General features: G+C 31.4%; 3 protein-coding genes across 3 annotated transcripts in view; 2 read left to right on the forward strand and 1 right to left on the reverse strand.

Moving 5' to 3' along the window:
- LOC143062798 (uncharacterized) overlaps positions 1–25,133 on the forward strand; it is a 528,850-nt gene that overhangs the window by 372,397 nt on the left and 131,320 nt on the right. The window lies entirely within an intron of this gene.
- Positions 1,567–7,836, forward strand: LOC143061980 (uncharacterized). Its single transcript, XM_076233835.1, has 4 exons — positions 1,567–1,999; positions 4,048–4,712; positions 5,400–6,483; positions 6,959–7,836. The coding sequence occupies exons 1-4, from the start codon at positions 1,576–1,578 to the stop codon at positions 7,693–7,695; spliced, it is 2,910 nt and encodes a 969-aa protein (XP_076089950.1). The 5' UTR covers positions 1,567–1,575; the 3' UTR covers positions 7,696–7,836.
- LOC143061981 (uncharacterized) lies at positions 18,776–21,289 on the reverse strand. Its single transcript, XM_076233836.1, has 4 exons — positions 21,110–21,289; positions 19,985–20,080; positions 19,112–19,648; positions 18,776–19,035 (listed from the first exon to the last, which is right to left on the reverse strand). The coding sequence occupies exons 1-4, from the start codon at positions 21,254–21,256 to the stop codon at positions 18,877–18,879; spliced, it is 939 nt and encodes a 312-aa protein (XP_076089951.1). The 5' UTR covers positions 21,257–21,289; the 3' UTR covers positions 18,776–18,876.

Here is a 25,133-nt window from a genome sequence, read left to right on the forward strand (position 1 = left end):
CAATAAAAAAGGGACATAATTATGTATCATATTAATCCATTTTTTTTTTTATTGATATTAAATAAAAAAATCATGGTTTTTTAAAAATCATATTCCTGAATTTAAAGGTGGAGATTATTTACCATTATCGTTAAGTATGCTAACAACAATGCTATTAAGAGATGTGGTATGATTTCCAGTGTTACAACTACCTATCAAAGTTCAAATTTAGCTGATTTAAGCAATTGCATGCAACCGTACAGCATTCAACTATGAGAAAAATCCATACCTTATTGTCAGCCCTAAAAGACTCCAACCTGATAAATATAATACATTTCAATTAAAAAAACTAAAGGAATTGTTTCTTTCAGAAAATTGATCTTTGTTCAATGGAATAATAAAGACAGTTTGTGTATATGGTCATTGTTTAAAAATAAAAGCTTTATTGTCAAGAGTTACAAATTTTGAAAAAAGGGAATTTTAAGCTATTAAAGGTATAGGATAAATGCAGAATATACTTTTATTGTAAAAATTTATTTGTATGAGCTTGAGGTGCATATTTTAAATTAAATAATACAGAGGAAATAAGCAACATATAAACACCATTTAAAAAAATTAGTGGGGTCTTCTTAATCTATCATGTCTTTCTCACACTAAATTATTTTTATTCCTTGTCTGCACCCTCAACTGTCATTAGAAATAGGTTACCAAAAACTTTTTTAAAGCCAACATTTATATGTGTACCTGTTAATACCAAAAATTGGCAGGATAAAATCTTGTATAAAATATTTTTATTTATCGATGTGAAGAGACTTATGCACCAACCTGAACAAGACAAAAATGAATTATACTAGTATATATGTGCAGAATTTGAAATTAAACAAAAAGCACGGTAAGTTCAATTTGTGACACAGTTTGAACATCAATAATAAAAAAGGGACAGAATGGCGGGTCCCTCCTTAGTAACCCCTGGTCAACTGTGGATTTGACGGCAACTTTTAGCCAATGAAAAAAATTGTTACATCCAAATTGCATTAGAATATTGGTTCTTTGTCAAATCTAATAAGTAAAGACATTAAAATTGAAAATGGAAATGGAGAACATATTAAAGAGACAACAATCCTACCAATGAGCAAACAACTGCTTACAGCCACTAATGGGTCTTCAATATAGTGAGAATCTCCTGCACCTGGAGGCGCTCATACTAGTTCAGTGATAATTAATGTCATACTAAACTCCGAAATATATACACAAGAAACTAAAATTTAAAATCTAATAAGACTAACAAAGTCCAAAGGATACTTGGATACACGTACTTGGGACATATGCAACAATGAGACAACAATACAATATGCACAATAAAACTCATCATAACAAAAAAAGTACATGTATGTGGTCATTGCTTAAGATTAAAATCTATATTGTCTGTGTATGGATACTTATACATTCCAATTACACACCTCTGACTACTTTGTAAAATGCATAACTGTTTTAATTTCATGCAATACAGGCTTTTTAGAGTTTAAAAGAAAACTGTGTTAAATGATGCATACTTTTAATCTTTCCTTTATATAGTTGATTTCTAATACCAAGAGGATGAATGTAGGTCTAGGTACACCTATCAAGCAGAGAGAATGTGATAGAGATTTTTGTTTAGTGTGTGGGAAATTTGCAAAGGAAGCCCGTAGAGTAGAAACCATCCGGAAGTTAAAAGGGAAAGATTACAGTTTAAAGGAGTTATTGAAGAAATATGGTGGAATTAATGTTGAAAGTGGAACAGTATGTAGAAACTGCAGTAAAAAAGTTGACTCTCTTCACAAAAAGAAAACTGATTTTTACAATGAATGCCAAAAAAATGCTGGGATGTCAAAACGAATGGCTTCCTCACCACATATAAATCCACCAAAGAGAATAAATATGTCAACACCGAAAACATCTACTCAATATGCAGCAGTTTTCAGTGACAGTGAAGAAGAAGAAGATGACATTTCCATCATTGGTTTACATTTATCAGATGAAGGTAATTAAGTTAAAATATATGTTTACTTAAACCTGGCAACAATGAGTTGGGTGGTGCCCAATGAAACCCTTGCAAAAATGCAGATAATACAGATTCTTTACTATAAAGTTTCTGGGGGACCAGGAACCATTGTAAATACATATAAATGTAATTTTGTATACTTATTAATCAATAACTTTAAAAATTTAATAATTAAGACATATAAGCTAACAAACATTATAAAAGAATTAAAATACAATTTATGGTAGCCACACTATTGTGCTGGTTTTAACTTTTGTCCTTGTACTTTGAGCATATCCAAGGGATCATAATTTCGGAAAAACCACGGTGGCTGAAATTATTTTCACCCTTTGATGTGTGGTTTCATGTGAATAAATGTAAGTTAAGTCTTTTTTTCACACTTTTAACTTTCAGCAGTGAAGTGCTATGTATATAAATTATTTTTAATTGGAGTTATTTCCCATTGCTCAGAATGGGACTAGAATTAATTTTTGTTGTTGATAGGTGGCCTAGATTGATGCTTATGTTATGATCTATTTTAATTTATGAGTTATCTAAGTTTGAACAGGAATGGTGTAATTAATAAGTATATGGTTAAATACATGTAGTATATCAATGAATGTATCTCTTCAAATGGTTTTAGTCAGAAGTTGTAAAAATATCATTATAACTATTTTTAAGTTATTTGTCTTTTTAATGTAGAAGTCCCAGTTGATCCTGTTTGAGTTTCAAGATTTCCAAATATCATTTTCATGCAGGAATTATGATTTGCTGTCACTCTGACAGACTCTTGTTCTGAATCTTATATGAGAACAATGCAATTAAAGAGGCATATCACCAGAAAAACTCATACGTACAAAAATTAACCAAAGCAGACAACATTCAAACTTTCTAAAAAAAAGAAATTGAAAACAAACCTTTAATAATTTCAATGTATCTGAAGCTCTTTTCTGGATTTACCTTCATCAAAAACTCTCATAGTCAAAGCCAAAGAAGGGAAGAAAGATACCAAAGATATGTACCAAAAAGGACAGTCACACTCATTTATTGATAGATAAACTGACAACACCATGTCCAAAAAAGAAATAGACATAATTTTTTATATAGAATAAACCACTGGTGTACCGTTTCAATGGTTTTACACTTGTAATTTTGGGGCCCATCATAGCTTGTTGTTCGGTGTGAGCCAAGGCTCCATGTTCAAGGCCGTACCTTGACCTATTATTGTTTACTTTATAAATTGTTATTTGGATGGAGAATTGTCACATTGGCCCTAATATCGCATCTTCCTATACTTAAATAACAGTTTACAGAACACAAAATAAAAAAACTAAAGACTAAGCAACACCAACTCAACCAAAAACAGTTGGTGGTATGAGGTGCTCCAGAAGGGTAAGCAGATACTGCTCCACATATGGCAGCAGTTGTCTTGTTCAAGTTATTACAAATCGTGCAAATAGTCTAACTGGGTAAAGTCACATGCAGGAAAAGAGAAGGGGTGGTAGTAACTACATAAGGAGCATATATATCTGATTCCATCTGTCAAACTGCTCATCGATAACGGTCAACCACCTCGTGACGGCCTCCCTCTAAATGAATTAACAAATTTCTTGGAACATAAGGTCGATATCAGATGTTGTTTAAGGGGGAGCACACTTGAATTAACTTATCTAAGAATATCAGTTAAAATCTGTTTGACAGTCAAAATGTAGGAGACAGTAAAAATGTGTTACACAGTAAAAATCTTATTTTCAAATTTGGTTCGAAGAATCAATCTTTTCTATTCTGAAAATAGATTTTATTATTTGGAACAAATTTGTATACTTTATTTTTTCATAACATTTTTATTATAGATACAGAAACAGACCAAGCACATGTATCAGGTATCCTATCTTTACAGTCTGCATCATCTTTATCAGGATCATCTGCACATCCATTTTCATTAGATTCATTGACTTCTTCCGCTACATCTGAATCGGCAACATCCTTTCAAACAGCTTCTATGACATCTTTAGCTTCATCTAATTCTGTAACATCAAACCAAACAGGTTCATGCTCAACATCTACTGATCACATATATTCCAAGAATAATGAGAAATCTTCAACCGTAAAATCTAAGGGTAAAGAAGATAAGCAAAGATCAACAATTCCTGCTGCCATAGATCACGATTATATTGTATCTAAGCCTTCCCCTGTTGTACAAAATATAATGGTAGATAAAATCATGGATTTTAAAAACAATATAGATATAAATTCAAAAACAGAAATGAAAGAAGCAGACACAGAAATTCTTATGTCCATCTTGAAAACAAAAAACAAAAGAGAAGTTATCAAACATCTCCTCACAACTGAGGGTTTTAAAGACAGCATCCTGTGCCTTTTGATGGAGGAAATAAATTTGATGTCCAATCGTCTAAGAAATAGGAAACTATTTTATGTTAGTGAGTTGATGAAAAAGAGACCAGAGGATTTGAAATTTTTTAAATGGAATGAAATTATTTGTGAGTTCATGGTAAAATTTCCAACAGTTTTCAGTTTGATATTGACAATGTTCTTAACGCCACAAGACATGGAGAACAAAGATAAAATAGAAGCTATTATACCAAGAATAGGAATGGTTTACAGCATGCTAATGCAGGGAAGAAACAAAGAGCTCAGCAGAATTCAGCGAATAACATCACTGTTTTTGTTTGACAACATATGTGATCAAAAGGTAAATAAATGTTTTATACTATTAATGTACAGAGAATTCATCCTTGATTCCTTAATAATGCAATGGTGATCAATCTGGTATTGTTTTTTTCTAGGTGTTATACTGGAAATAGTTAAACAAGCAAGAAGGTGGAATATATATCTATGTGTTCAAATAAATTAAAAATTCATGATAGCTAATAAGAAAACTCTCCCAAAAGCCACAGAAATTAACAACTTTAGGTCAGGATACAGCCTTTAACAATGAGCAATTAATAACAATGTATAATGTCGACTCCAATTTTTTATAAATACTAAAAAAAGAAAAGAAAATCATTAATGAAATGAAAAATCTAGCAATACAATACATCAAATACTTAAAGGGTATTTTGAACAACTGTGTGCAGTGCAGTATGGTACCATGTGAGGTATAACTGGAACCAGTAGACTTGTGGTATAATAATACTGTTCAGAAAAATAATAAACTTTTTTTCATGAAAAGAAGATGGTTTTATTGAGGATAAATGTTACACTTCTGGTTTTAATGTGTTTTCTTTTCAAGTTTAGACAATTCAGAATACCTGTGAATACCTGTGAATACAATTAAACTTCAATACACAGAATACTAATTTGTTTACTCACTTAATTTGATTTTAAAAGAATTATTACTTTTAAAATATACTTCATATCAGATTCATTTAACTTGCAGGTGTTTGATAGACTTCAGACGGTTGGCGTATGCCTAAGTTATGAAAGAAGCCTACAAATTGTAGAGATGATTGGAGGCCATTTCAATGATAAGGTAGTGCAGCTAGTAAAGGACAACACTCGTTTCCGAATTATTGGTGACAACATCAATTGGACTGTTGGTGTTCATGACCAACGAATTAACAACAAACAGAAAATGATGCATGCTTTTGGTTCAGCAGTGATAGTACAAAACATGACCTTCACCAATCTAGACAGAGTTGTACCACAACAGCTTTATAGTCAAACACCAGTTCAAAACTTCATACCATCAGAGGAAGATTACAACCTTATAACAACTGACTACATCATTCTAATGTCAAGGGTTGTTTTTGAACACATTCCATACTTCAAAATTTTTTTAGATATTGTTCCAATTAACATCAGCACACCATGTAGTCCTAATTTGAAAAAAAAGTCAGGAGTCATACCATTACCTGTTCTGTTCAAAAATGAGCAATACTATCAAGATGTTGTAGGGATACTTGACTTCTATGAAAAATGTTTAAAAGATGCGCATGATAAAGCAGGAAAACAACTCCATAATCAGACATATCAGATAGGAGGAGACCAGCTGACACGAGAGAGATTCTCAGGAGCAAAGTCACTCAGAGCACACCATCTTAATCCTAGTGACAAATTCAGCCACTTGAGTCCAATAACTTTTGAACTTTTCCACATGTTGATGTCCTACCTCAAAATGTCATTGAACCTCACATACAACAAAGAAAGTGGTCAGGATATTGGAACCTTAAAATCACTCCAAGATAGACTTTCCAGAAAAAATATTGGTGACAATGTGAATGATCATTATGAAGCAAATAAAGACTTTTTTATTTCTGTTACTGACATGTACATTGTGGAGTGTTTCTTGGAGTTTTTTGGTATGGAAGATAAATATTCAACGCCAACTAAACATGTGCCACCAACCTTTAACACAAATGATGAAATGAAGGAATGGTATTTTAGTACTGTGGAGATGATAGTCAAACAACATGTTTTCCTCCAAACTATTACCACAGGTGCAAAACAACAAATGCTGGAAGGTATATATATTTATATATATGTGTGTGTGTGAGCATGAAACATTAAATGAACTGAGTTCACAAACCATCATTATAAAATACCAGGATAAAAGCAACTATTTGTCCAAATACACTTGATGTGTACATTACAATTCACCTTGGTCAAATTAAACATATATACTGAATCCTTGATCAGAAACACTGACATAAAAAGCAGGTTTAGACAGGCAGCAAGGGTTATATAAATTGGGCGTAAGATTTTAATTTTTACTATAGATGTTTCAATTAACACTGATCGAACTATAAACTAACTTTCAGCATGAATAAGTAAGAAAACAGATTTGTTTTTTTGATTAATGAATTATGACAGAATTCTAAACTTCAAAATCTGTTCTCATTGTGATTATAAACATGATTGGATAGTAATTTTTATTCAAATTTGATTGTGATATTGATTTAAAAAATATATCTAATTTTGAAAACTAATTCTTTACAGTTGATGGTCAAGTATTCCGGTTAGTTTTGGCGAATGGGAAAACCATCACACTCATGAAGAAAACAATATCAAAGTCAAAGAAAGGTGATCAGATTAGTAATTATGGAAATCAAATACTCCAACTAGGATTGTTATTTAAAGACTTGATAGATATGATACATATGCCAGAAAGAGTAAGAGGGATACGTTTGTTGAAACTTGCAATGATGTATTTTAAAATCTATAATAATCTATCTAAGTATGCCTTAGAAATACTCAGACTCCTGGTACATCAGTTATGTACTTTGTCTGAGAAAGGCTCCAATGAGGAGTTCTACGCCATGTTTGTGAATACAGGAGGAAAATTTGAAACACATATACCTGCTGATCGAAGAATGGAGTACCTTGTCAAAGAAGTGAAACAACATGTTAAGCATATGTACTCCAACAAAACAGAAGAGAATATTTCAAACCGTACCAGGGCAATATCTGGAATTCGTGAAATTTCAGTGAATTTTGACCAACAGTCAGGGGTAATTATACGCTCAAAAAAACATTCCGACAAATCATCTAAGGAAGATGAACTGGCTATTTTATCAGATTTACGAGATATTAGACCATTTCATTGTCAACCTGGTAGGAAACATTCATGTTTTGGAGAAATGTCATCATCTGTTGTTCAAAACCTTGATGTGGACCATTATCACAATTGGATCAATACCAGAAAAGTTAAATTTGCTTTGGAAAATGGGAACTAAACATTGACATAATCAAATGACTATTAATAGTCTGTAATTTGCCAGGTCCAATTTGTTTTTTTGTAACTTGTTTTCTTTGGATTGATCTGAAGATTGAAGATATTTCATCAGATTTTTGTAGATTGTTGTTATGATGTATTTGATAATTACACGATTTTCCCTGGTTGGGTGAAGGGTTTGACGCCTTCAAACTAGTTAAACCCAACCATAGTCTGTTGTTGTTGGTTGATCTAATATTTGTATTTTTTTAAATTTTTTTATATGAAATAGAGCACTTAGTTTTCTAAAAAAAAAATCTCACTTTTTTCAAGTGGGACCTTTTATAGCTGACTATAGGTTTATCTCATTGTTAAAGGCTATACTTATTTGATTGCCTATGATTTCTTACATTTAATTCTTTTGAACTTTGGTCATGAGAGTTGTCTCATTGGCAATCTTACCACATCTCCATATTTTTATGACAGTTCTTCTTAATTAAAACTACTGTATAGCTTTTATCCAATCAATCATTTTTTCTTCAAATATATTCCACCTTTGGTTTGTATTGATATTTGATATGTAAAGGTCATAAAGTTTTTTTTTTAAACCTGGTTAATGGTAAACATAAAATCAAAAGAACTAACATACAATATGCATATAGCTTTTTATATACTACAAATATTTTCAACTTTTTAACTAGTTACATGAAACATTTTTTACCTATTATAAAGAAAATGCATGATTACTTACACTGTTTTCTTTAGTTTAAAAATCTACAGTTACCATATACAATGTAGAGAATATTGGACATTTTCTTTGCTGTTTCATATGATAGACCAGCAATAATTACTCTAGTTTGGAAATAAAATATTCACCTTTTTTTTAGATATTAGCAAAGGCAAAAATGATTATTCAAAATAATTTTTTTTGTCAAAATAATTCACAAATTAAAATAGTGGAAAGATACAGATATTTACAGTATTTTACCGGTAGTTATTGTATTTATTTTTTATTGAAATTTAAAAAATGCCACAGATGATCTCTTTAATAAAGCTCTACAAGTCTTTTTCTCCGTTAAAAGTATATAATTGTAATTTCTGTGAGGTACCCTTGAAAACCTGTCTTAAGGTGGTACCCAACACTTTCACTAAAATTAATTTGGTTCGTTTAATTTTCATAAAATTTCGTCAAAGTATTTACTTTGAGACTTTGATAAATATATAAAAAATTTAATTTTTTTGAACCAACCGTTTTGTCAGAAAAAATACACTGGTTATATAGCAATTTGACAAACTCCAATTTTGATCATTGAGAAGCTAAATATTCCTTTTACAACACAACGTAATTAAAACGTTTAGCTGATTTTACAGAGTTATCTCCCTGTAGTGTTAGGTACCACCTTAAACTTTTTGAAAGTCTGATTAAACCTTTTTTCACATATGGTAGTGAAATGTGGTTATTTGATCATTACATAAATTTGAATAATTTTGACAATCTACCAACTGATAGAATACAACAAAAGATGTGGGAATATATTCTGAGGGTCAAAACATAGTTATCAAATATGTCTAGTAGACTTGAATGTAACAGGAATCCAATGTTGTTTATTAATTTTGTTTAATGTATAGTTATCATAAAACAATACTTAAAATAAATATAGCTAGAATATTATATAGTGCATTTAATGCAGGTCAATAATTATCTCATGAAAACTTAAAATGCTGGTTTTCTACACTGAATAAAATGTTAAAGTACTTAAACTTAATACAAAAAAATTGACAATAAAAACTCTTATAAGATAATATAATCAGCAATCTGTCTTACAACCACAAATAATCATATCTGGAGCTGTGGACAGAAACCTGGTGTTTTTTAGTAATATTTTTGTTTCAAATTTTGTTCCCAGTACTATCTTCAAACCAATCTTTTCAAAAATATGAAAAGTAAAATTACACACTTACATGTATGTGCTCAGTTTTTAAATTTTAAAATGGGAAGATACAATAAACCCAAAATTCCAAGATAACTACGTTTTTCACTCAGTACAGACTGAAGAAGATTTATAAAAATCTTGTGATGAATATAAAGTGTTTAAAGGTACCAGATTATATTATAAAATATAAGGCACATTGTTTACCAATCTTATGGCTTAAATTTAAAAGATTCATGAAATAATCATTTTCTAAACTTTTAAATCCACAAAATATTACTGAATGTACATGTAATCATTTATTCAAATTTGTCAGAGATGCATTAGACATAGGAAACAATTCATAAAAGGAGGGTTACAATTGTATAACATGTGAAACATTGAAATTTTGTTTTGTATGATATCATACATGTATGACATTTAATGGAGAATACTTATGTTATATTACTTATCTAATCTGAATCTGAAAATTTGGAGTTATCTCCCATTGTTTTGACCAACTTTTTGTGAATGAAGTATTTAGTGGTACATTTTATTTCTAACAGTCAAACATTTTAATTGAAAGGTGGCAAATTAGGTGTTCTTCAACTTAATTATTTGTTTACTTCTGAAAATCATAACAAGATAGGCCCATTTTCTTGTGTTTTTTTTTTATAAAAATTTGTTTACCCATTTTCTTGTGTTTTTTTTTTATAAAAATTTGTTTAAACACTGAAATAGCCCAGTCAATCCATTTTAACTTTCGACTATTAATATGCAGTTTTAAATTGTGTAGATTTAATTTAATGTTTGTACAATGAGTAAAATGTTACTCAAATAATGCTGCTTTAGGTGAACATAAGGAAATAAGCCCTGGATGTCCTCTTCACATTTAATGTCTTTGTAGTTCAAAACAATTTTGTCACACAAAGTTTGGGTCAATCCTGTCACAAGTTGTTGGTTTAACATGTTTATTTGATCATTTTCTGCATTGAAATAAGATTCTAGCATTTCCTTTAATTGTGTACAATCAGGATCATCAGCACATTGACAATTATCTATGACCTCACACTTTTCCACTTCACTTACAAGACAATGATCACATTCACACTCTTTTTCACATACATCACAGCAGTTATGCTTAAGTATTGAATCTAAATCAACCTTTGTATCAAAATACTGGCTTAGAAACTTTCTTCTGCATGTTTTTAGGAGGCAGAATTCTCTCACTTCTGGTTGTACAATTGTGTTGGTGGCAATATCACTCATATTGTAATGCATATATGCACTGCTTTGTCGACCATCTCTACCAGCTCTACCAATTTCTTGTAGATAACCTAAACCAGTAAACAATAATTGTTTTTGTTAAATCATTTCCTTTCATTTTTCAAATTTTTGGTTCTGACATTCATGAAAAAAACGAAACAATATTACATATTTCAAATCTTAGAACTGCAATTTTTTTCTAAGAACTAGGGGTTCAATTAGTCATAGTGAAATGTTTTTTTTTTCATTTTCTGTTAAAGTCTCATGTTTTTTTGCATGTTGGTGTATCAGCATATGAAAATGTGACCAACATACAGCATTGGCTTTTGATCTCAAGGTGAAAATATGGATTTTTGTATTGTAAATACTTGTGACCTATGACTTTTCATCTTTTTTTACAAAGTGTTATGATATTTGGAATATCACAAAAGGATGAAGTGTATGATTTTTAGGCGTCTATGTATATATATATATATAGTTACAATTATTGGCCTTTCACTTGTTGTAAAATATGAAAGTCTTTGTGAAAATTAATTAATATATGCATAATCCAGAACTTTTCTATTTAGATAAATTTATTTATATTTATAAATATGCAATTGTGTAATATATATGTATTAGACCGCAGTCAAATTTTTTAAGGTGCTTATGATCCAATTCTTGCAATTTAAATATTATAAACTGTTAACATAAATAGTTAGTTTTATGTTTCCATATGTAGATGGGAGATAACTACCCTTATATTTTATCAGTTGAGTCTGCTTTTTATGCAGCTCTGAACACCATGGTTCTGTTGGTATTAATAGACACAGTCTAAAGGGGAATAATCCTTACATATGATACTGATTGTCTCCCATATCAATTATGTATTCAGTGTTTTATAATGTTGTATTTTATTATATTATTATTTCATTGTTATCATATTGAATGAAATTTTGAAACCCTAATAACCTTTAGTGTAATACGTTATATAGCCTTAATACTTGCATTCCAAAGAACTTGGTGGTCCAATGTGGCAAACCCTTTCCACATCTGGGGCATCAGTGCCCATACCATAAGCTTGAGTGGCAAAAAGCAACTTTATGGATCCATGTGTGTCTGCCATGTTCTGTGCTATATTTTTTTTCATCTAGAATTATACAATTTATTTCAAATGCAAATGATTTATAATGATTTCATTTTTCTTTATACATGTAAAATACTGTTTCATTCAATTCGTTGTTTATTGTTTAATACTAATGAAATATGTTGAATAAAGTGGACATGGACATTAATGTTCTGTAACAATTAAACTGGTTTTTTTTGCATCCATGTACAAAGATGAATAAGGGTTCTGTCCATGGCCAAATATTAAAATTAAATCAAAGTCAAAAGCACTAAATGCATGAGCGTTATGAGTATATGACCGCATTAAGTTAAAATGAAAATTCATAATATAAGTAGTAACCAATGGATGTCACTGTCATAATTTGTTGGACAATATTAGTGATGGGCACATCTAATGATTGGTTTATTTTTCAACTCTTAAAAAAAATATTTCTGAAATATGCTTATTTCTTGTAAACCATATTATGAAATTAAAAGAAAAATCTTCTACCTTAAGAATGGAAGTATTATTTATTACAAAAATATGTACAAAAACATCAGACCAAAATGAAAATAGAAAAAATATTTGTACTCCTGTGGAGTCAGTATACCAGATTTGAATCCATTCCTTTTTTTGAAAGTTTGCCTGGAGTTTGCTTGTCTATGTTTGATTTCTTAGTAGATTATAAAAGGAATGCTTTATTAATATTTAAAATAACCTCATCTGTGCAAGGTGCATGGAACTGTGACACTGCTGAAAGTATTTCATCGGTATTGTCTTCCAGGCGGGCTGCCTGTGACACCATGTCATAGCCTACTCCACACCATTTCAGTTTTGAATAAACAATAGTTTTGGGAACATTCCAGATCTGACTACAAAGTTCCTCAATATATGGGTTTAACACATCTTGATATGAACCTTCTGCTGTTGTTTTACCTCCAGTGAGAGGTAAACGTTTTTGAACTATAAGTTTGATGTTTGGTCTATCAACTGGACCTGATAGGGAAAACACATCTTTCATACAAAGTTGTTGTTGTATCTCTTTCCTCATTTTCGGTGTTGCTGTTGCTGTAAGTGCTAGGATTTTTGCCTGTGGCAATATTGCACGTAATTTTGAAATGTTTCTGAAATCTGGACGAAAATCGTGTCCCCATTGAACCACACAATGGGCCTCGTCTACTACAATGTGTGACACATTTTCCCAACTCTTCTGCTTAAAAATGGTGCAAACTTCTTTTTTTAGAATTTGTTCAGGGTGGCCAAAAATGTACTCAAATTTACCATCCTTGAAATCTGCTGCCTCTGGTCCTGAAATATAAAAATTAAACCTTTTTGGTACATAAACACCATTTATTTTTAGACTTTGATTAATAATAAGATTAATATGTATTTACAGATTTAATGTAAAAATATTATTAACAGTTTAATTCTTTAGAAACAGATGCATGAATGTAAGGTAATGTATTGCCCACAGGATTCATTTGACATTGGTCTCATTTCATGTTTCTATTTCTATAACTAGCTGCAATCAATATTCTATATATGAAATGATTGTGAAGTGTACATGTATTTCCATCTTGGTTATCTGACATTAAAATTTTGGTTTATTTTATTTAGGGAATTTTATGACTGTAACATTTTTTCGGTCTATGAAGAAATGTTATAAAAAAGGTGCTGCACACTGAATAACCTGTATATGTGTTATACTAAAGTGTGCACCACATTTTTTATTGTTATTTGTCCATAATTTTATTCTAATTTTCATTTTAAACTGGAGTAAATCATGAAAAGGTTGATGACGTCACAGTCACATTTCAAAATTATGTCTACATGTATGAGCTGATAGACAAAACACTGTCAGCTAATCATAAGACTTGTTACATCCAAAATAAAATTTTGGTTTAATACTTGTAGTTAAATTTTTAATTTATGAATATCATTGCATAAAACATTTGGTTTGAAAAGCAGGAAAGACAGTTCAGCATGTGCAATTTTGTTTTAATAAATGATTGAAGACAAGTATTTTAACATGAAATATAAAATTAAACTTATCAATTTTTGGTTTTTAAATTCTATATTATCTGTTGGATAATTCAAAGTGCTACCAAAGTAATTCACACAAAAAGGTAATTGAAAGTATATAAAGCAATAAGCACATCAACGGTTCCTGGTCCCCCAGATTATATCAAGAATCTGTATTATCTGCCATAATGGCAGGGGTATCATTGGGCACCACCCAACTCATTGTTGCCAGGTTAAATGTGTCATGCAACAGTACTTGAACTTATTATACATAAGATGTAGTAAGAGGTCCAATGAGGCAACTATCGATACAAGTCACTAGCCTATTTTAAAAGTATTGCCGAAACATTTTTCTGCAAAGTGTAGCGAGGCTAAAAATAATAAACGAAGGAATCATGCTTTCTGAGTGTTTCCCAGACCCTGTCTTAATCTGAAAGCTTGAATGTGTTCTGTTTCAAAATTGTTTATATTTTGGACTCAAAGCAAAATGTATAGAATCTGTGTAAGACTTTAGTTTTTAGGGACAACATCTAAAGAAAAATATTTAGGATAAAGCAAAAATGTAATTCACATAGTTCAGCATGTGGCCACTGGGTTTTCCTTTTTTTTGTGTGTGTGTGACTGTTTCAGCTTGCATAATTTTAATCTTTTATACCTGTAAATTATTAAAAAAAAATTCAAATAAGTCAAGAGGGGGCTGAATATCATTGATATAACTATGTCAAGTAAGTTTTTATAACACATTTCAATTACAATTTGATGTAGCTCCTATAAACTTGGATACAATTTTTAGTAGTTGAAAAGTTGTAATTTTATATTAGCTATATAATATAAAACTAAAAGGTATGCAAAAAAGAATCCAGGATCAGGTGTTTAGTGTTTGTAAGCTCATGATTATGGGATTGACCCTTTCAGGATAAAGGAATTCTTTTTTCAAAATTTCATGATTATGATTTTTTTTTATTTTGGACTTCAGGATTTCATGTTTTTTAAGTCCAGGATTTGGGGATCACAACCCCTCCTACCCCCCCCCCCCCCCACCCCCACCCCCCCTTTCCCTTCAATGCAGACATTTCAATTGTATCTAATTAATATTTATTCTTTTTTAAATAAAAGATATGGGAATTTTTTGCAGATTTTTTTTTTAAAAAGATGAATATTATAAATAATCTGGTGCCCTCTCAAAGTATCAAACTATGAATAGCATTTATGAAATGGCTTAAAAGACCTGCTGAGTTATTTATTTTCAATAGTAAAACATTGCAAGTCAGATTAGTTTTTACAAATTACCACAGAACAAACCATTTATTTTTGTGATTATCAAGGCAGCCCCATGTTAGGGGAGGGGGATTCTGCCAACATGTTTAACTCAACACATTATATATGTATTTGCCTGTCCCAAGTCAGGAGCCTGTAATTCAGTGGTTGTCGTTTGTTTGTGTTACATATTAGATTTTCATTCATTTTTTTATACAAATAATGTAAGGCCGTTAGTTTTCTTGTTTTGAATAATTTTACATTGTCATATAGGGGCCTTTTATAGGTGACTATGCAGTATGGGCTTTGCTCATTGTTGAAGGCTGTATGGTGACCTATAGTTGTTAATGTCTGTGTCATTTTGGTCTCTTTTGGATAGTTGTCTCATTGGCAATCAATTACCACATCTTCTTTTTTAGTTATTTATTTCACCCCCCACCATGAAATGGTTGTTCCCTTACACAACATATTTTCTGTTGAAGAACAAATAAATATACATTTATAAATATAATTTGTTCTTCCTTTAACATGTTTAATATTCTGCAAAACTGGAACACAATTTAAATATAATATCATTTATTTATATCTATTGGTATTTATAACAATCAATATCAAACATATATCTGTATGAATATTTTTGGTGTCTCTGTTTATCTGTTTCATACTTGAGTTTCCCTAAAATTAAAAAGTGTCTCAATGACACTGCAGTCAAGAATGGAATGAATGAATATTACAAATACCTTCAAGACTATTTATTAGCGCTAAATTAACGTTAACAGCCTTTCTACCCAGCTTTCTTGTCTGCTCTTCAATAATGGCATTTAAGGGGCTGATTATTATGCATTTGGTGTTATTCATTTTTCCAAGCATTTCAAAAATTAATGACTTCCCATAGCCAGTGGGTAGCATGATCAACGCATCACTTTTCATTGCACCTTGAATACTTTGCAATTGCAAAGGTTTCAAGTAGGTTAAATTAACATTTCGCGTACAGTTGATCTTAGTTAAGGCAATTTTATGTATCAAGACATTCTTAAGTTTTTCTTTAAAATCTTTCACATCGTCTGCTGCCATATTGTTTATTGTTGTCATTTACAAATGCATGCCGGGAGAAAACACCGGCTTTCCTATTTTGATGACGTCAATATTTTTAAATTTAGAACAACCTCGATTTCAAATAAAAAGATGGCGTTATACCCTACCTGTCTTGATATATGAAATATGTAATATGCACATTGATCTAGACAGGCGAACCAGTCTATTAATTGTGGTCTGTGGCCAGACTCTTGACAGGAAGTGCATATATAGTTGCTGATGCGATGCCGGTGAGTATTTAATCAGTTTCCGTGGATGCATACATAGCAAGGCTGAAAATTTACGAAGCGCTTGTTTAACAAAATGCTGCAATTGCACCCATTGCTATATTTTAATAAATTTTCAATGATTTGTTTGTTTTTAAATATAATTTCATAATATAATTTCATTCTAAATATAACTAAAGTTAGTTAATGAAGATATAAATATCAATCCAGTGATAAATCATTCAAAACGTAAATATATCTTATATTTGTTTCTCATTTTTGCAACCTATTTTTGAATTAAAAAAATCCTAGATCCGCATCTACCTTAACGTCAATCGACAAATATTTCATGCTTATTCCGGACTAGACGCATCCGAAAAATGCAATGTCATTTTGAGTTTATCATTCTAGTAATTTTTCTAAAAAATTTTTTTTTTTTTTTTGCTTTAACAGAAAAAACCACAATGCAGTTGCAATAAACATGAGGAATTTTCAAAGGACACAACATTTAAACTTCATAAACGTTCCGCTAGGAAAATTGCAAAATATCTGGATGAAATCTTAGTGGAAAAGGGTTTTTTGTCGGACCGAGCCGTATATTTGTGTACCGCATGTAGTAACTATGCTTATGAAAATTTTGTTGTACCCCCCAAAGAAAAACGGCCAAAATATAGTAGCCACTACATTGACACTACTATAGAACTTATTGAAAGTGATACTATAAACGATGATGATTTGGTGCGTTTGGTATGCACGATTGGGAAAAAGAAGCTAGGTTCTCTGGTTTCAGACAGCAACAGAGCATCACAACAGTACAGGGATAACGATTTCTTAAATAGTTATAAGCCAGGCGATTGGTTAGATGGACAAAATAAAGTCATCGTTAATTTTTTAAAGTCATTATGTGGCATTGATTCGTTTAGTTTGGATGATAGAAAAACTATATATTTTGTTAAATTGTATGAACAACTGTTATCGTGTTGCAATGACAATGTAATTTTTCCATTTTCATTTAGTACGAATTTGATTACATACTTTTTAACTGGTAGTAAAACCGTGTGTGACATTAATAATGCTGTATCTCCATGTGGAAGTTATTCCTCCATAATGAATTGGTTGAACTCTCGTAGTAATAATGAAATCACTGTACCGTTAGATAATGACGTTTTTACTTTCTTTGATAACAACCAGGTTCTTTCAAGAAATTGGCGAGTTAATTTTGACTATAAGAGCACTGCAAGTGTTATAACAAACATTCTACATATTTTTCCTCATACACCAACAAATTTTCAAAAAATTCAGGAACTCTCTCCATCTTCATGGCTTTATCATCCAACTCGTCAAGAAATATCAGTTCTTTTAGAAAAATTTCAGCAAAATTGTGATCTTATATTTCGGCAATACAGGAAAGATTTTATTTCTGAAAGATTGAAAATAGTTTTGGGTGAACCAGACTTAGTGAAGGAGAATGTCTCCAGTAAAGCTACTATTTTCCGTCAAGCCGAAGTGGACAAGTCTTTTGATAAATACTGTTTTATTAACGACACTTCATCAAAACAACCATCTTCTCTTGTACTAGGTGACCCTCTCATGAAAAATCCATGTTCATATAACGCAGTGAAATGTGTGCTAGATAACATCTTAGAGACAACATGTAAAACCAGACAGTGGTCAATAGCAGGATGTGATGGATCCCCATATATTCTAGGTTCAAGACTTGTGGACAAATCTTTTTGTTGCCATCATTGTAAAACTGATTTCAATAATAAATCTAACTTCATACATCATCTTAAGGAAAGTCACAATGCTGCGTCTGAGGTCAATCTAGGTAGGAAATATGGTAATCTATTACTTATTCCTGGATTAGGTCATATTGAGATCAACATGTCGAAAGGATGTTTTAAGTTGCTGTGGCATATGTTCTTGAAAGAATTGGGTAATATGCTAGGTTTTAGAACAATCAGGGCACAAACATGCTGTCAGATGGCCACAGATCATCATAAAGCCATGCAGATGCTTGAAATTAGTCTATTTGGTTTTGCCGACGAACTACTTCACGAATACTGCGTATATTCGAAACATAATCAAAATGTTCCATCAGTTGAAGGATATTTTTCATGGTTTGATGAGGTGAAAAATGAAAATGTAATATTTACGTCTGAAGTGATTTTCACGTACATTCTTAGTCTCTATTTGTTTCGAGCTGCTGTTAGGCGAAACAATCCATCTTTAATTTTAGCGTCAAGAATGAAGTTTGCGCCTTTGTTTTATGCATTGAATATGACAAATTATCAGGAGTTACATTGCCGAGATATTATCATGCATATGACAATGCCAGAGGATGTTAAAACACTTATCAATCAAAACCAGTCATTTTCTTGTTCTGGCCATCCTAGTAAAGGGGAAGGAGGTGACTTCATCCTTGAGGCTAAAAATCGCAGAACTAAAATGTGGATGCCCCCTGGCATTCCATCTGAAGACAGATGGTTTAGAGTCTGCAGAAACCAAGACCAACTTGAAAAGGTATTCAGATGCATGATTTAAAAAATAAAATGCACTGGATGAGATCACTTAACATTTTCTTTATTTTCTATGGTTTGGACAATAATATAAACGATTCACACTCACATCACTTTTTCCAATCCTACTTTTACCTCTTCCTTTCTTTTTCTCACACGTGCTCCCACTCACTGGATACAAACCTAAACATTTCTCATGCACCCAATATCCACATTCACTCTGCTCTCCCTTACTACTACTTACAAAGTCACATCCAATCCACCTCGAGTCTGTTCCTATATCCTCTTCACTTTCATGCTCTATCCCACACACTCTACATGTATTCGGTTTATTTTCATTCACTCCCACATCCAACTCCCTTGTCTGCACTGCTTTATTTAAAAATTTTATTTTTTTGTTTCCAATGTAACTTTTCAATGGCACTCTCCTCTTTGTGGGACTGATGTATGCTGTGCTGTTGGTGCTTGTGCTGGTATTACAATCACTGGTATTCAGGCTGCTGCCAACATCCAGTATACTGCTATCAAGTTCACTACTTGTACTTTCCAGATTAAGGCTGTTCACACTATTGTTGTTTTCATCGTCTGATGAATTTTTCTGGATTTTGTAGTCCTAGCAATAAATATATAATTGTATTTAAACATTAGGGAAACGCAATATAATCTTGTTTAATCGTAGTATCCATACGTGGTTATGTATTCCTTATTAATGAATATTACAGACATATCTGATTTCTTCAGATGACTCAAAAAACGAGCAAAAGACAAACAGTTGTTATATTCTACAATACCAATACACAACAAACAAAACTCATTGGCGAAACTAATTGGATATTTGGTTAGACCTCTATTTTTCAATGATGTGAAAATTTCATGGGGTATATCATTTGCGCATGAAAACCAAAGACTAAGCAATACTAACCTTACCCTTAAACGTAAATGCACATACCTTGTAAAAATCTGTCTTGAAATGCATCGGCTGCGAGCTTTTTGGTCTTACTTCAAGGAAGACATCACTGCCAGTAGACACATGCAGTTCTTCTGCCTATTTTTAAGTAAGGTTTATTATCATAATTAATAGGTTATTATACGATTTCCAATGTATACTCAATATAGATAAATTATTTTCAGATGAAAGACGACATTACAAAAATGTTAGGAATGTCCGATTCCAAAAATGAAATATACCATTATGACCTCACGGAGGAAATATTCCAATGGAGATGTAGAATTCGAAGTCTTGAGTTTTTGCGCAACCCACAAGGTAATTCCACAATTGACACATGTATTGATAGAGCCATGAAACTAATATTTAGAAAATAATATTCCAAGTTAGATTAGTTATACACAGATGCTCTGTACGAGCTCTAAATTTTTTATTTACTTTAGTTCACCTTACAGAAATTTAATTTCAAGCAAATCATAGGACTATGTATATAAAGCAGAGAAACATGTGTCACAACGTTACTTATTACAAAGTACTTCTTTTACAGACGAAAAAGCCATAACAAACATCAATGGTGAGGAAATGGACTATGACTTAGTAAACTTTAGTTTTCACGCAAAGGATAACATGAAGGCATATAACACCGATTACAAGGACGGCCATGAGTTCGGGAAGGGAAGAAAAATACAACCCATCTTTGTGTTGCAATCGGATAGAGAAAAATTTTTCGATATTGCAAAGTAAGTTAATAAGTTTTTCCTAAATGTAATTTTTCAAATTTATATGTAAGTACGTTACTATAATCGATAACAAAAGAACATAAAAGAACATAAAAGAACATCTAAAAATGTTTTTCTGGTGATTTTGCAGCAAGACAAAGGCTACAATCGAGAAAGAGATAATGACAGCATTAGAAGAAATTGACATGACTCTAGAAGGGGAAATTTTGAAGGAACAGTGGCAGAAAGAGGTTAAAAAGGGAACGAAAGTGGAATATGTGACATTTTATAGAGAAGTCCTCCAAGCTGTAGATGAAGCAACCAGTAATGAAGATCATGACTTAGATGAAGACTCGTAAACGTCAGTATTAATTTGAAATAAATATATAGTATAAAATGAATATTTCACCTTTGCAAATAACGTCCTCTTTCTTTTGTACAATGATTTTGCCCTTGCACTATCCCCACTTATAAATTCCTTTCCTCTAGGACCTGTATGATGACTGTGGAATGAGGGATCTTGACCTTTAGTGTGTTTTCCTGGATTTGTGTGCATAGTTTTAATGCTGTATGGTTTGCTTTCCTAAAATATAACATACAAAAACCGTGTTTCATTCATTTGGAAAATCATAAAAGAAATGATTGAATTCTTCAATATGATTTTTATTTTCGATAAGATATTTCAAATTCATCTACAGGAACATTATACATACACTAAGATAACATAAATTTGTGTCAAAAACAGCGTAAAATACATTTATTAAACAATAATGATCTTTAAAAATGAAAAAAAAAACAAACCAACATAGTTAAATGATTTACAACTTAAATTTTGTTTTATCGTTTGATATTACACCATAATGAATACATATACTTAATTCAATTCATATTTTAATAAAAGTATCTTAAAAATTGAAAAAGCTTTTAAAATTCATTGACACTTTATAAACTACATCAAAGGTTGAAATGGCAATACTTTGTTAAACAAGCGCTCCATATATTTTTATCGCTGTATCCACGGAAACTGACTAAACACTCACCGTCATCGCATCAGCAACTATATATGCACTTCCTGTCAAGAGTCTATGTTGTGAAGTAGTCTCGATTACCCAGACGCTTGAATTTTACAAATCAAACGTCTGGGTTTTTGTAATGGTAAAAAATCTTGCGTCAGATTTCTGTCGCAGAAACGGAACAATTTGGATTGTTCGTAGACCCTATGAAGAGTAACGATAGTATCCGAAATGATATTTTGACCCACAACATCCAAAATGGCAGCCTCCATGAGTGATTGTTTTTTTTTATCGACTTCAACCAAAGAACATCAACATGCAGCCAGAATATACGTGTTAAAGGGTCATACTAAGCGTAATTAATGTGTTGCAAAAAGGCAGTAGGTGAATAGTAGGTTATCATTACAAGTTGATAGGTTTAAGCAAAAACAGTAAAGTCGCGCAACATTGTTGAATAGTTGAACATCTGAGTTTCAAAATAATTTTTATTTTATTATTGTATTAAAAAGACATTGCTTCCGGAACAACCCCCCAATTGCATGACTATCCCTTTTCTGAGTAAAACAATACATTTCAACTGATTAATTTTGTTTTTGTTGTAAAATCCACTTTTTAGTACAAAATTTATGTCACATGTTGAAAAAATGTTTCCAATTGGAATTGAAAGAACTAATATATACCTCTATCTGGTTTTATAATGCAACATTATTTGTTAATGTCCATTTTGATTGGATAACGTCACCAGCTAAAGCGTCGCCAGTAAACTGAATTTGCGACCATCAAATCCCCAATTGACGCTGTCGGAGCTTAAAATACAATACAGTTATCTCCTAATTGTAAGTTCAAAACATGTCCAAGAGTTTTATAATATGCTTGGATTTATATCTCCTGTTATTATTATTAAAAATAATGAGACCCCTCTTTTAGCATGTTTAGAAAAAGCTGTTTCAAAAATAATGATTTTTTTCGAATTACCCTTTTAGAATGTTTAGGTTAAAAATCTTAATTTTCTTTTCTTCAACAGTAAAATGACCCCTTGCCCTCATTTGGAGGGTTGTTCCCAACATGCAGTACAATAGTCAAAATAATTTTGACACTTTGAAAGACCATTTTATTTTTTTGCTTTAATATGCAAAAAATTATAGTAGGCTAGTCCAAATAATCATGATGACTTGAAAGGCTATTTTATTTTTTTCTGTGATGCCGTCCTTCTCTTAACATTCTTTTTTAAATTTGTATGGAGCTTGTGTACCTTATGTAGTCTTCTGTCAGTCCTCTTTGATTTGAAGCCTTTAATATTGTATTTCTTTGTTACCCAGCTGGTATTAAATTGTTTATATGAATAAAACACTGCAAGTACATGTATACAATAGCTGTACAAGGTTTTATTTGATTGAGTAAGACCTCAGACTATTATTATAGACAATTTTTTACACAGGTGATTCAGTATTTAATATATAATGAATTTGTTTTTATTTTGTAGAGCAAAGCAGTATTGCAATATTCTTCTATGGTTTTTTGCAGGATTAAGTAACTCATGATTTTATGTACTGTGCATATGAGTGAATTGTAGTTGTATGCCTTTATATAATATACTGAGTTGCACATCAATCAACAAGAATTTCACCAGATTTTTTAGACTGCAAATGGTTTTAACAAAAGAACAGGAATATTTGATTGTTTTATTTACATGTCCTTCGATTTAACATAAATCTACTTACATGTATAGCCACATCATATGAGATAGTATTTGTTGACCTACTTTCTACTAACTGTATTATTCATTGCAATTTTAACTTAACTTAACTAAGTCTTAAAAAAACTACTACAACAAGGACTAGAGACTTGATAGACTTACTAATTCAGTTTACTAGGTTATTTCTTTTTCCTAGTATTTAAAGTCTAGAAGAAGGACACAACACAACAACAAAAACTAAAGAAAGCAACACAAACCCTACCAAAAACCAGGGTTCATCTCATGCACTCCTTAATTGTGTATTTTCTGAAGAGTCAGTTGTTTGTTTGGTCAAGCGTTTTCACATGTATTTTCAGTATCATATATATATAGTTCCTGATAGCCTTTTACGGTTTGTGTTATATAACAATTTCAGCAGTTGGCCTTAGATAGATAACTGGGTATTTACAAATAAAGCCATAAAAGGCAGGCTTTAAAATTAATAGTATATATTTAACCCTTGCACAGTCTTATGCCTTTAGTTCAGTGTTTGTTGTTGGATCATGTATGTCATTTTTAATTTTCGATAATTGTTTTGTAATAAATTAGGCTGTCAGTTTCTCAATTGAATTGTTCATACAATTTATTTCTGGGCCTTTAATAGCAGACAATATGATATGGGTTTTACTCATTGTTCAAGGCTAAACAGTTGCCTATAATTTTATAACATCCACTTTATTTGAACTTTGATTGACAGTTGTCTCATTGGCAATAATACTCAAATGTACCATTGTTGTTGGGATATGCAAGTACCCGACCAAATCCACTCTATGTAGTATTTCTATTTGTATCCATCTGAAGAGTTCAGCCTTTTTCAACTGATTTTTTATAGTTTTTCTTATGTTGTACTATTACACCACTGTCCTAGGTTAGGGGGAGGGTTGGGATACTGCTTAAAGAACATGTTTAACCCAACCACATTCTGTTTCACTATGTATGAATGTGTCTGTCCCTATCAGCAGCCTGTAATTCAGTGGTTGTTGTTTGTTTTTCCTTTATCTTTATACAACTATACATTGGTATTATGTAGTATGGGTTTTGCTCATTGTTGAAGGCTGTACAGTAACCTATAGTTGTTTAATTTCTGTGTCATTTGATCTCTTGTGGAGAGTTGTCTCATTGGCAATTATACCACATCTTCTTTTTTATACTCATCTTCTTATTTTTATACATGTTATATAGCCTTGTTTGATTTTCAATTTTAGTTCATTTATATGTTTTGAAGTCTAGTATGACATCCATTTTCACTGAACTAGAAGACACTATTTTGAGTCCATCTAAAGCCTGACTGAGGGTGCTGGATTTTCTTCACCGTGATGAAGATGCATTGGTGTCCTTTGGCTGTTTTCTTCTCCTTAATTGTCTCTTTGACACATTCCTTATCTCTATTCTCAATTTTACATATTCAACACTAAAGCAGATTTTTTTATTCCTACTTGTCTTTTGACTGTCCAAAGTAGGCATTTGGAAAACTCCTGGGTGATCTTTGTGTCCATAGCATAAACATAATAAACTGTAATGCCACTTATTTTCACCATCATAACAATTGAGCATTCAGTTATTTAGAAATATCAGTTAGATTAACAATGTTTTTTTGCCATGTTAGAGCCTTTTAAAACTTATTATAGGCTATGGATTTTGCTCATTGTTGAAGGTTGAAAGGTGACCTACTAATTGAATGAACA

The sequence above is a fragment of the Mytilus galloprovincialis genome, chromosome 2 (genome assembly GCF_965363235.1).
Source record: "Mytilus galloprovincialis chromosome 2, xbMytGall1.hap1.1, whole genome shotgun sequence".
Classification (NCBI taxonomy): Eukaryota; Metazoa; Mollusca; class Bivalvia; order Mytilida; family Mytilidae; genus Mytilus; species Mytilus galloprovincialis.

What these genes read in the sequence shown, in the direction of transcription:
- LOC143061980 (XM_076233835.1), top strand. Translation starts at nt 1,576, where the DNA reads ATGAATGTAGGTCTAGGTACACCTATCAAGCAGAGAGAATGTGATAGA. An exon ending in TTTACATTTATCAGATGAAG is followed by an intron (nt 2,000 to 4,047) that starts GTAATTAAGTTA and finishes CAAACCAAACAG; the next exon opens with GTTCATGCTCAACATCTACT. An exon ending in ACAACATATGTGATCAAAAG is followed by an intron (nt 4,713 to 5,399) that starts GTAAATAAATGT and finishes TTTAACTTGCAG; the next exon opens with GTGTTTGATAGACTTCAGAC.
- LOC143061981 (XM_076233836.1), bottom strand. Translation starts at nt 21,256, where the DNA reads ATGCACACAAATCCAGGAAAACACACTAAAGGTCAAGATCCCTCATTC. An exon ending in TCAAGACAGATTTTTACAAG is followed by an intron (nt 19,649 to 19,984) that starts GTATGTGCATTT and finishes ATTTATTGCTAG; the next exon opens with GACTACAAAATCCAGAAAAA. An exon ending in GTTTATATTATTGTCCAAAC is followed by an intron (nt 19,036 to 19,111) that starts CATAGAAAATAA and finishes CTGAATACCTTT; the next exon opens with TCAAGTTGGTCTTGGTTTCT.